Here is a 13,605-nt window from a genome sequence, read left to right on the forward strand (position 1 = left end):
CAAATACTGGTATATGCACAAATTCATACTGTTCCCTCTTAGAGCAGTATCAAGCACCTCGTCTTCAAAAAGGATCTTCACAAAGTTGTTCCTCCTCTGACCTCTCTTCTCTTACCCTGATCACCTTTTCACTTAGCCCAAGTTGCTTCTCTGGGGAGGTACTCCTTTGTATTTTTTGCCCACATCCACTTTCATACCTTATTTTGTTCTGACTGATATCCCAAGAATAATGCCACACTCTAGCTTCCAAGTCCCAGATCCTCAAAAGGTATCTAGGCTCCTAACTTCTACTGATTACCTTTGAGGATCTGGGCCCAAGTGACTACCTGACCATAGTGTCCTAATCAGATACTATAGTGATGTAGGCCATGTACCAAGACAGACTCCTATCCCTATCGGTCATTCTAATCTATATAGGTTCTCATACAATGTTTAGCAACTTAGTTTCTGAGCCCATGCATCCTCCTCCTAAAACACTTCTCCAAACCCACTTCTCAAGGTGTGTTACATTACTATAGTCTCTGATATTTTATTATTAAATTAATTTATTTCAGAAGTAACACTTGGTTACCACCAAGACACATGCACCAAGCATCCAAGGGCCTACATAACCATAAGTTCTCTTACCATTTCCTGTTTGTTCTCAGTTTAATCTAATCTTCATCTATATTGTAAAGCACTACATATATTGTGGTGATATACAAGCAATAAACAATAACTAAAAATGGACCCAAGCTATCGAATTTGGATCTAGATCTGAACTCTCAATGCCTGCACAAAGGATTTCCATTGAATTTAACAGGAACCCCAGATATTCTCTATAGAGCAAAATTTGTGGCACGTTAGAAGAATGTTTGACATCATAACATGACATAATATAGAATACTAATTTAAAATAAAACCTCAAGGTACAGACTATTGCTATAATAGCTTTGGCCCAATTCTGCCAACCTTATTCATGTGAGTTATTCCACTGAAGTGAATGCAGCTTCTCGAGTGAGTTTTCAGGATCAGGTCCTTAAATATTTTAACTATTCTTATTATTGACTAAAACAACACAGCTACAGGGGTTTCAGAAAATTCATCAATATTTAATTCAAAATGCATGATGTTCAAACAAATGCATTAATTCCAGAAAGTAAAATCTCTTGAGAAGTCAATTACTACTGATATTATGATACGATTTCTATAAGAATGGCCATACTGGATCAGACCAAAGGTCCATCTAGCCCAGTATGCTGTCTTCTGACAGTGGCCAATGCCAGGTGCCCCAAAGGGAATGAACACAACAGATAATCACCATAATCACATACTGGGCATGCTCAGGGCCCTATTACCCGCACGTTATAATTTGGTCAATCAAAAGGTCAAGACATCTCTAGAAACAGTAAAAAGAGTGTCCAAAGGCTAGTTATGTCCTCTCTAGAATGAAAGCCAGATATGGAATGGTCATTCAATGTTAAGCCTAGCAATACCTAAAGATGCAGGTAGGTGCCTAAAGACCTTTAAAAATCTGGCCCTTAGACACGTGAAAATATTCCACAAAGTCCCTGTGAAAAAGGCTGGCAATCTATGGTACTAAAAGTAAATGAACTCTGTCCATTAGAAACATTGTTTAACTGGAGCACTGTACAACTCTAGGATTGATTACATTGTAACACCTCATATAACAACGTCATCAAGAATTATTCCTCTGATAAGGTTTATTGCATGCATTTTCAGGGCATTGCTCACTGTATTACTTGGGTGTAGTTAAATGGTGCAGTCATGTTTAAAAAAAACCCAGTCATTGCCTTCCACATAGAAACCCACTGAAGGGGGAAATTCTCCTGGAACCTCCAACACATTAAGGTCTCAGTTTCCTCTGAATTGTCCCATTTGGAGTAAGGAGAAACAAAGATATTTGCCCCTTAAATCATGGCTGTTCTGAGATCCAGAGGGAAATCCTGCATTCTAAGAACCTCCACAACGTTCCCATCTTTCATGGCAGTACAGCTCTTTCCAAAGCCATTGTCCTTTGCAGGCCGTTGCTGGTGGCTATCCCTGAAGCCTCCCTCAGGGGATGTCTGGATGGCAAATACTAGGAGATAATGCTCAGAAGGGACATCACCCATTCTTTCTGCTCAGTAGTTACTCAGTACCTGAATCCGTTATGTAAACCTGGGCACAACACACATACTGGGCATGCTCAGGGCCCTATTTCCTGCATGTTATAATTTTGTCAAATCAAAAGGTCAAGACATCTCTAGAAACAGTGAAGAGTTATCCAAAAAGACTAGTTCTGTCCCCTATGGAATGAAAGCCAGACATGGGGTGGTCATTCAAGGACAGCATGTTAAACCTAGCAATTAAACCACAAACTTGGTGACCAAACTGAGGAAGAGTCCAGAAAATACCATTTATTGGCTCCACCTGAAAAAGAAGAATGAAATAGAAGTGCTTATCCAAGTACCTTTTTCTGAGTGAACATTTCTATCAGCTAAATTACTGGCACATCTTGGAGAGCAGAGATTTGGATCATCACCACCACTAGTTGCAGACACATCATCATCATCATGTATTAGTATCTCTTGGTGCTACCACAATACAATTGTTGGACCCTGCACAGCTTTCTCTTTGGGAACCTGTGGCAGCTTTCATTTGCAGGGATACAGAAACAGTTTCTAAAAACCGAGCATAATTTATTTTGCACCAAAGGTTACACAGTGATTAAGAGAAGTAGATTTAAAATAGCAAAGAGACCCACTCGCATATTGACTTACCTAAGCTTAACCTCTCTATCTGTAGCTCCAGGGAGTCTGGTTTATTCCCCATCTTGGCCTTAGGAGAAATGGCCCACTCTGTTTGCAGCTCTCTCACTGTCTCTGAATAGCTCAGTCACACAGTCAGCCTTTTCACTAATGCATGCTGGCCAGCCTCTCGCAGCTCACCACACACCCCAATCCCTACCTTTTCTAGGTTCTGTGAGCTTTTTTGAGTTCCCTTTGATCTCAAACTTAGCCTTGGGAAGGGTTAAACTTCCTAGCCTGGATGGAGCCAGCCATTGTTACTTTAACTCCTATGTTCTGCCGCCATTAACGGCCCAGCCATTGTTAGCTTCAAAGGATTTAAAGTATGTATGGGAGGCTGACTTTACCTCTATCATTGTTTTACCTTTCCTGCTAAGCTCTGTAACAGCCTCCTTTGATTTAGCTCTGTGCAGTCAAGCAGGCTGCAGTACAAAACTGAACTGGGAAACGGAGTCACACAATATTCAGAAGAGTTAATACAGACATTTTCTCAGCTTTTCACACATGGAGCAGCTACAAAGAGTTGGGCACCAAGCGTGTCATTCCAGCAGAGCTGGTTTCGAAGCAGGATCATGTAACAACAAGTGTCAATCTCATTATAGTCACCAGAAGATATTTGACCACATCAAATAATGCCATACTACCCATGAAATCTGCCTTAGTGAAAAGCTCCCTCTAAGGGAAGACCATGTGCTGGAATAATACTTTACATTACAAGTAGGACTGTCAAGCAATTAAAAAAATTAATCGCAATTAATTGCACTGTTAAACAATAATGGAACACCATTTATTTAAAGGTTTTTGGATGTTTTCTACATTTTCAAATATACTGATTTCAGTTACAACACAGAATACAAAGTGTACAGTGCTCACTTTATATTTTTGATTACAAATATTTGTACTGTAAAAAGCAAAATAGTATATTTCAATTTGCCTAATACACGTACTGTAGTGCAATCTCTTTATAATGAAAGTTGAACTTACAAATGTAGAACTATGTACAAAAAATAACTGCATTCAAAATAAAACAATATAAAACTTTAGAACCTAGAAGTCCACTCAGTCCTACCTTCTTTGCATTTTGTCAAATCTGCTGTGAAAGTGTTCTTAAAACAAACGTGTGCTGGGTCATCATCCGAGACTGCTATAACATGAAACACATGGCAGAATGTGGGTAAAACAGAACAGGAGACATACAATTCTCCCCCAAGGAGTTCTGTCAGAAATTTAATTAACAATTTTTTTTTTTTTAAGGAGCATCGTCAGCATGTCCTCTGGAATGGTGGTCGAAGCATGAAAGGGCATATGAATGTTTAGCATATCTGGCATGTAAATACCTTGCGATGCCAGCTACAAAAGTGCCATGTGAATGCCTGTTCTCACTTTCAGGTGACATTGAAACTAAGAAGCAGTCAGCACTATCTCCCGTAAATGCAAACGAACTTGTTTGTCTTAGCAATTGGCAGAACAAGAAGTTGGACTTAGTGGACTTGTAGGCTCTAAAGTTTTACATTGTTTTGTTTTTGAGTGCAATTATGTAACCAAAAAAAATCTACATTTGTAAGTTACACTTTAACGATAAAGAGATTGCACTACAGTACTTGTATGAGATGAATTGAAAAATACTATTTCTTTTTATTGTTTTTACAGTGCAAATATTTGTAATAAAAATATAAAGTGAGCACTGTACACATTGTATTCTGTGTTGTAATAGAAATCAATATATTTGAAAACGTAGAAAAACATCCAAAAATATTTAATTTCAATTGGTATTCTATTGTTTAACAGTGCGATTAATCGCAATTAATTTTTTTAATTGCAGTTAATTTTTAGTTAATTGCATGAGTCAACTGTGATTAATCAACAGCACTAGTTACAAGCCATGAATGCAGGGCACTGAAAGAGCTCTGAATATAGACTATGCAAATTCACAATGCCTCAGTAGACTTTGCAATGGTAACTAGATCAAGTCTTGGACTCACTGAAGTCAATGGCAAAACCCCCATTAACCTTGATGGGACCAGGATGTGGCTCCTTTCCCGTGGCACAGAGAGGAGTCCCTTTGAGTGGAGGCACCAAGCACCAAGAACAGAAGCCAGGACCTGAGCCATGTAAGGAGAGGGGAGAAGCTGCTCCAAATAATAATAGTGATAGTAAGTACCAGGGCAAGAAAAGGAAGGAGGCTTAAGCCAGAGCTTGGGGGGGAAGGGCTACACACAGATGTACCACTATATTTTCTTTTCTACAAAAATCCCCAAAAGAAGTTGACACAGTAACTAAGTATGAGAGAGAGAGAACATTTAGTGGTGTGTCACGATGAACCAGGCACATAAATGCTGATTACAACCTAATTCAGACGGGTGCTAAACAGCAATGAGTTGGAGTTCAGAACTCTCAGGATCAGATCCTACCATCATAGTGAAAATAGGCGGAACACATTTAAAAGCTCACTGCTTTGCACTGTCAGGAGGGGTCCATGGACTATCGGAAGAGTTGCACCATTCAATCAATATGTGAAGGATGCAGCTTCTTCCTTGAACTTCTGGAATCAATGGACTAGATCCTCAACCTGACGTAAATCAGCTTAGTTCCATTTAAGGCAAAGGAGCTATCTGATAACCCCACATTGCATTACAGATAATTAACCAATGAGTAATCTACTGATAACAGCTGGATTCTTTGACCCATATCCTGCTATTGATCTCTATTGTAAATTTCCCATTGACATACAAGAAAAGTGTAATTTTTCTTCAATGTCTTTCTACACCAGTGGTTTTCAACCAGGCATACACATACCCCTGGGGGTATGCAGAGATCTTCCAAGGGGTACATCAACTCATCTAGATATTTGTCTAATTTTACAACAGGCTACATAAAAAGCATTAGCAAGTCAGCAAAAGCTAAAATTTCATATGACACCTTGTTTATACTGCTCTATATATTATACATTGAAATATAAGTACAATATTTATATTCCCATTGATTTATTTTACAAGGATATGGTAAAATTGGGACAGTAAGCAATTTATAAATTGATAAATGGGAATGAGGATATGGAGGTAGACATCACCATATCTGAGGTAGAAGCGAAACTCAAACAGCTTAATGGGACTAAATCGGGGGGCCCAGATAATCTTCATCCAAGAATATTAAAAGAATTGGCACAAGAAATTGCAAGCCCATTAGCAAGAATTTTTAATGAATCTGTAAACTCAGGGGTTGTACCGTATGGTTGGAGAATTGCTAACATAGTTCCTATTTTTAAGAAAGGGAAAAAAAGTGATCCAAGTAATTATAGGCCTGTTAGTTTGACATCTGTAGTATGCAAGGTCTTGGAAAAAATTTTGAAGGAGAAGGTAGTTAAGGACATTGAAGTCAATGGTAAATGGGACAAAATACAACATGGTTTTACAAAAGGTAGATCGTGCCAAACCAACCTGATCTCCTTCTTTGAGAGAGTAACAGATTTTTTAGATAAAGGAAACGCAGTGGATCTAATTTACTTAGATTTTAGTAAGGCGTTTGATACTGTGCCACATGGGGAATTATTAGTTAAATTGGATAAGATGGGCATCAATAGGAAAATTGAAAGGTGGATAGGGAATTGGTTAAAGGGGAGACTACAACAGGTCCTACTGAAAGGTGAACTGTCAAGTTGGAGGGAGGTTACCAGTGGAGTTCCTCAAGGATCAGTTTTGGGACCAATCTTACTTAATCTTTTTATTACTGACCTGGGCACAAAAAGTGGGAGTGTGCTAATAAAGTTTGCAGATGATACAAAGCTGGGAGGTATTGCTAATTTAGAGAAGGACAGGGATACCCTACAGGAGGATCTGGATGACCTTGTAAACTGGAGTAATAGGAATAGGATGAAATTTAATAGTGAGAAGTGTAAGGTCATGCATTTAGGGATTAATAACAAGAATTTTAGTTATAAGCTAGGGACGCATCGACTAGAAGTAACGGAGGAGGAAAAGGACCTTGGAGTATTGGTTGATCATAGGATGACTATGAGCTGCCAATGTGATATGGCTGTGAAAAAAGCTAATGTCGTCTTGGGATGCATCAGGAGAGGTATTTCCAGTAGGGATAAGGAGGTTTTAGTACCGTTATATAAGGCACTGGTGAGACCTCACCTGGAATACTGTGTGCAGTTCTGGTCTCCCATGTTTAAGAAGGATGAATTCAAACTGGAACAGGTACAGAGAAGGGCTACTAGGATGATCCGAGGAATGGAAAACTTGTCTTATGAAAGGAGACTCAGGGAGCTTGGCTTGTTTAGCCTAACTAAAAGAAGGTTGAGGGGAGATATGATTGCTCTCTATAAATATATCAGAGGGATAAATACCAGAGAGGGAGAGGAATTATTTAAACTCAGTACCAATGTGGACACAAGAACAAATGGATATAAACTGGCCACTAGGAAATTTAGATTAGAAATTAGACGAAGGTTTCTAACCATCAGAGGAGTGAAGTTTTGGAATAGCCTTCCGAGGGAAGTAGTGGGGGCAAAAGATCTATCTTGCTTTAAGATTAAACTCGATAAGTTTATGGAGGAGATGGTATGATGGGATAACATGGTTTTGGTAATTAAATATTCATGGTAAATAGGCCCAATGGCCTGTGATGGGTTTTTAGATGAGGTAAGGTCCAAGTTACCCGGGAAAGAATTTTCTGTAGTATCTGGCTGATGAATCTTGCCCATATGCTCAGGGTTTAGCTGATCGCCATATTTGGGGTCGGGAAGGAATTTTCCTCCAGGGCAGATTGGAAGGCCCTGGAGGTTTTTCGCCTTCCTCTGTAGCATGGGGCACGGGTCACTTGCTGGAGGGTTCTCTGCTCCTTGAGGTCTTCAAACTACAATTTGAGGACTTCAATAGCACAGATATAGGTGTGAGGTCTTTTTTAGGAGTGGTGGGTGAAATTCTGTGGCCTGCATTGTGCAGGAGGTCAGACTAGATGATCATAATGGTCCCTTCTGGCCTAAATATCTATGAATCTATGAATCAATTTCTCAGTAATAGTGTGCTGTGACACTTGTATTTTCATGTCTGATTTTGTAAGTAAGTGAGGTGAAACTTGGGGGTATGCAAGACAACTCAGACTCCTGAAAGGGGTACAGTAGTCTGGAAAGGTTGAGGGCTATTGCTCTACACCAGGGCTCTCAAACTCAAGTCACCATGAGAACCACATGAGGACTGGTACATTGACCCAAGGGCCGCATCACTGAAACCTTTTCATACAACGATACAAAAGTATAGTCAAAAATGAAAAAAATGAAGAGTAATATAGTATGCTATTAAAAGTTAATGTATTAACTTTTTTAAAACTGTAATGCAAAACGTCAGTGCTAATTTTGACCATCATTTCAAACCCCCCATTCCAACCCCTTCCCCAAATCCCCCACCCCCACTCCACTCCCTCCATGAGGCCCTACCCCTTCCCCAGAGTCCCTACACCAACCCCTTCCCCAAAGTCCCCACCCCAACTCCACCCCCTCCCTGCCCCTATTCCAACCCCTTCCCCAAATCCCCACCCTGGTCCCGACTCTTCTCCGCCTTCTCCCCTGAGCACACAGCATCCCCGCTCCTCCCTCCTGGAAAGTTCTAAGCACCACCAAAACAGCTGTTTGGTGGTGGGAAGTGCTGGGAGGTAGGCGGAAGAGCGGGGAGGAGAAGGGGGTACAGAAGGCGATGGGAGCTTGGCTGCCGGTGGAGTCAATGCCTATGGCGGGCCGCAGTAAATAACTCCGCAGGCCACATGTTTGAGACCCCTCCTCTGCACCATACCCATTACAAAAAATCCATACATCACGTGGTATCAAACTAACAAGCAGCCCAGGTTTGAGATGATTTTATCATACAGGGCGATTGTATATTTTTTGGATGCAGAGATTTTGGCCTGATGCATTGTTGATTCCTTGCATATTTTCAGGAAGCAAGACAATGACAGCATTAAGATCAGCACTCTGTGCCACAACCCACAGCTCCCAGTAGAAAATGTAATGGTTCCAAATTACAACACCTCACGGTGCATCATGACCCATCAGTCTAGTGAGGAAGGAATATTTTACATCTGTGGTTGTGTGGATGAACAGGAATGCAACGATAAACTCATATTTGAAAACCACACCAATGGTGAGTATTTATTATTATTATTATTTAAATGATGGCATGTCACTTTAAAGGTGCACTACTCCCACTGGAAGCCGCAGCCCTCCACACTTTTGAAATTCAGATTAATAGGTATTAAGATCAGAGAGGACCATTAGATCTTCTACCCTGACCTCCTGAATGTCAAAGGCTATAAAGTTTCATGCCGTTATCCCTGCACTGAGTCCAATAACTTGCACTGGACTAAAATAGATCTTCCAGAAAGGCATCCAGTCTTAAACTGAAGTCATCAAGAGATGAAGAGTCCACCATTGGCCTGTGTTTCCTGTGGCACAAGGGGCTCAGATTAGAAACTGAAAGTCTGAGGCACCCACACTTAGTCAACACTTCTGAAAATTGTAGCTACAATAAATCATGAAATTCTAGAGCAAGTTCTACCCAGATACACCCATGAAACCCCACTGATGTCAGGGTGTGTCTTCACTTCAAAAAAGATAGTGTTTTTAAAAACCACAGAATAACTAACGTGTGACTTATTCTTTTTCTAAAATCCCCGTGGAGACAAGACACTGTAGCTTTTACTGTAAGGTAGCTAGGGGAGGTCAACACTAAACCCCTGACTACAGTTCACCTCACCCAGTTTACTTCATGGTACAACTATAGAGCCTTGTCTCCACTAGGATTTTAGAGCAGGATTGCTCGCACACATTAGTTCACCTTTTGGGGGCAAAGCCTCACAGAAATTGCCCAGGTGTAAATGAGAGCAGAAAAAAAAAGTTACTAACCTTTTATAACTGTTGTTCTTCGAGATGCATTGCATATGTCCACTCCACTCAGTTGCTGGAAATTTTTTTACTCAGTGGTACCTGTGGGGGCAGCTCAAACACCTTCTGCAGCCGTGTGATGCTGGGGATGGTATAAAGGGCCCAGATGACCCTTTACCCACTCCATTCCTTCTTTCCGGAAACTTCAGTGCCAAGGGGGGGAGGGTGTTGTGTCATGGAATGGACATGTGCAACACATCTCGCAGAACAATTATGAAAGGTTAGTAACCGTTTTTGCTTCTTCAAGTGATTGCACATGTGCATTCCACTCTTGGTGACTGCCAAGCAGTTAAATAGGCTGGGGAATCAGAGTTCATGGTCACAAAGACTGCAATACAGATCAACCAAATTTGGCATCATCTCTTGAATACTGAATGGCGGCGCAATGGCAGGAGAAAGCGTGCACAGATGACCTGGTTGCTGCTTTGCTAATGTCCAGGATACGGATCTGCACTGGAATGCTGTTGAGGATGCCTGATACCTTGCAGAGTGGGCAGTCAGCTTGTCTGGGAGAGAGACACCTGCCAGATCATAACACATGTGGATACAAGAAGTTATCCGAAATGAAATTCTGTGTGGAGATTGAAAGACCTTTCAATTCTGTCCACTATGGCCATGAACAGTTGGGTGGGCCGCCAAAATGGTTTGGTCCTGACTATGGGCTTGGCTATACTTGCAGATGTAGAGCGCTTTGGGTTAAACCAGCCTTCGTACAGCGCAGTAGGGAAAGCGCTGCAGTGTGTCCACACTGACAGCTGAAAGCGCACTGGCGTGGCCACATTTGCGGCACTTGCCGCTGCATTGGGAGCGGTGCATTATGGGCAGCTATCCCAGCGTTCAAGTGGCTGCAAAGTGCTTTTCAAATGGCGAGGGTGGAGTGTGTTCTGTATATGTGGGGGGGAGCAAGAGTGGGTTTTTGGGGTGCTGAGAGTGTTTCAGCATGCTGTCTTGTAAGTACAGATCCCGCGCCCCCCCCACCCCAAAGCAAACAGCTGTTTGTTTTTTTTTCTCAGCACTGATAAGCAGCCAGCATGCCGCAGAAAAGGAACTTTGAAAGGGTCCCTTCCGCATTCCTGACGGAGTTCACAACAAAGACAAGAGAGGCCACTTCAGTTAATGGGCTTATGGGACGTTTCCGGAGGGCAATCAGAGCGCTGTAATGCAACTCCTCGTTCACACGGACGCTGTAGCGTCTCACCCAATACGCAGCACACCTTATCCCTCTCGGGGAGGTGGAATACCAGCAGCGCTCTAGCCAGGGAGTCAGAGCGCTCTACGTGCCTTGCCAGCGTGGACGGGGAGTGAGTTAGAGCGCTCTGGGCGGCTTTATTGCGGTATAACGTGCAAGTGTAGCCAAGGCCTATGTAAATGCCAGTGCTTGTCTTACGCCCACTGTATATATCTGTTGCTCCTCCCTCTTTGTATGTGGTTTGGGGTAAAATGCAGGAAAGTAAATTGATTTATTGATATAAAAATCTGAAACTACCTTAGAGAGAAACTTCAGAGGAGGGCATAAGTACACCTCCTCCTCACAGGAGACACTGTATGGTGGTTCAGATGTAAGAGAATGCAGTTCGGAGACTCTTCTAGCAGAAGTGATAGCAATTAGGAAAACCACCTTCCAGCAAAAGGTGTAGTAAGGAGCATGTTGCAAGAGGCTCAGTTGGTGGCCCCATAAAGTTGAGACAAAACAAAGTTCAAATCCCAACGGGAAATGGGTTCCCTTAGTTGAGGGTACAATCTTTCCAGTCCTTTAAGGAACCTAATTGTCATATCATTAGGAAAACAGAACAGTTATCTACCTGAGAGTGGAAAGCTGTCAGGTGAGTCTTAATAGAGAAAATCCCTAATAACACTAACTATGAATTTTTAGAGTAAGCAAATCATTTTTATGAATGTAAATGATGCTAAATTTGCAGGTCTTTACAGTTTCCAAAGCCAAATATAGCAGGTACACGAACTTCGGGGAGCTGGGGGAGGAGGGGAAGAGAAGTCCAAAGCAAAGTCCAAATGCTGATATCTGCGTATATCATTTTACACAAAAATAGTGACTGGCTCTTTGGAAATGCCACTGCCACCAAATATTTTCATAAAACGTATTGTGTTGCCAAATGATATATCAAAATGTTATAAATTGAAACAATAAGGTTTCAGACTAGTCAGTCATAGAATCATAAAAGATTGAGGTGGAAGAGACCTCAGGAGGTCATCTAGTCCAACCCCAACTAAATCCTCCCAGCCAGGGTTTTGTCAAGCTGGACCTTAAAAACCTCTAAGGATGGAGATTCCACCGCCTCCCTAGGTAACCCATACCAGTGCTTCACCACCCTCCTAGTGAAATAGTTTTTCCTCATATCCAACCTCCCCTACTTGCTCCTTGTTCTATTATCTGCCACCACTGAGAACAGCCAAACTCCATCCTCTTTGGAACCTCCCTTCAGATAGTTGAAGGTTGCTATCAAATCTCTTCTCACTTCTGCAGACTAAATAAGCCCAGTTCCCTCAGCCTCTCCTGTGCCCCAGATCCCTAATAATTTTTTGTTGCCCTCTGCTGGACCCCTTCCAATTTGTCCACATACTTTCTGTAGTGGTGGGCCCCAAAACAGGATGCAATACTTCAGATGTGGCCTCACCAGTGCCGAATAGCGGGAATAATCACTTCTCAATCTGCTGCCAATGCTCCTGCTAAAGCAGCCCAATATGCCATTAGCCTTCTTGGCAACAAGGGCACACTGCTGACTCTCATCCAGCTTCTCGTCCACTGTAACCCACAGGTCCTTTTCTGCAGAACTGCCACTTAGCCAGTAGGTCCCCAGCCTGTAGTGGTGCATGGGATTCTTCCGTCCTCAGTGCAGAACTCTGCACTTGTCCTTATTGAACCTCATCAGATTTCTTTTGGCCCAATCCTCCAATTTGTCTAGGTGACTCTGTACCCTGTCCCTACCCTCCAGCATATCTACGTCTCTCCCCAGCTTAGTGTCATCTGTGAACTTGCTGAAGGTGCAATCCATCCCATCATCCAGATCATTAATGAAGATGTTGAACAAAACCAGCACCAGGACCAACCCCTGGGGCACTCTGCTTGATACCAGCTGCCAACTAGAAATCGAGCTGTTGATCACTACCAGTTGAGCTCGACAATCTAGCCAGCTTTCTATCCACCTTATAGTCAATTCATCCAATCCACACTCTTAACTTGCTGGCACGAATACTGTGGGAGACCATATCAAAACCTTTGGTAAAGTCAAGATATATCACTTCCACTGCTTTCCCCATAGACACAGAGCCAGTTATCTCATCATAGAAGGCAATCAGGTAATTGCTCTTCTGCTTTTATTTATCATCTGCCCATCTTGCCAATGACAACTTTGCAAGACCCAGACTTGATTCATCTCCTTACAAATGGTTTATATCTTCTTATAGGATTTTAGAAGATTGTTTGCATTTTGTTTTTTCAAACTTTAACCTTAAATATTAGAGACACAAAATCTGATTAAAGACAAATGATTATGAAGGAAATGACTAAAGCAGATAAGCATTTTTCCAAAGCAATTTTCCATTTATTTACAGTCTTAGGGCCAGCCTTCATTAAGGAAATCTGGGACTCCCAGTGTGACACTGCACTAGTGTAGAAGAAAATTTGCAGTGGAATGATTTACTCTGGTAATTCGCTGGGACTAAGCTACACAAATGCAACATGTCTACACTGGAGCTCATCAGTGATCCCATTACACGTGCAGATGGGTCATTTCCCCTCCTCCCCTCCCACAAACTATGCTTGAGAACCCCAGCCTAGGAAGCAAGGTGCTGGTGGTGGAAATTGAAATGATGCATTCAAAAGATGCCATTTCTTGTTAAATATTGAGGTGACTTTTCAAA

At 41.9% G+C, this 13,605-nt stretch overlaps 1 protein-coding gene across 3 annotated transcripts in view; it reads left to right on the plus strand.

The window, feature by feature from the left end:
* Positions 1-13,605, plus strand: part of LOC140895462 (TGF-beta receptor type-2) — an 84,923-nt gene that overhangs the window by 42,934 nt on the left and 28,384 nt on the right. For all 3 annotated transcript variants that reach the window (XM_073305185.2, XM_073305186.2, XM_073305187.2), the window contains one exon: positions 8,724-8,926. In XM_073305185.2, coding sequence (XP_073161286.1) covers positions 8,724-8,926 — 203 coding nt within the window. The remainder of the gene's footprint in view (positions 1-8,723; positions 8,927-13,605) is intronic.

Source organism: Lepidochelys kempii, chromosome 11, assembly GCF_965140285.1.
Source record: "Lepidochelys kempii isolate rLepKem1 chromosome 11, rLepKem1.hap1, whole genome shotgun sequence".
NCBI lineage: Eukaryota > Metazoa > Chordata > Testudines > Cheloniidae > Lepidochelys > Lepidochelys kempii.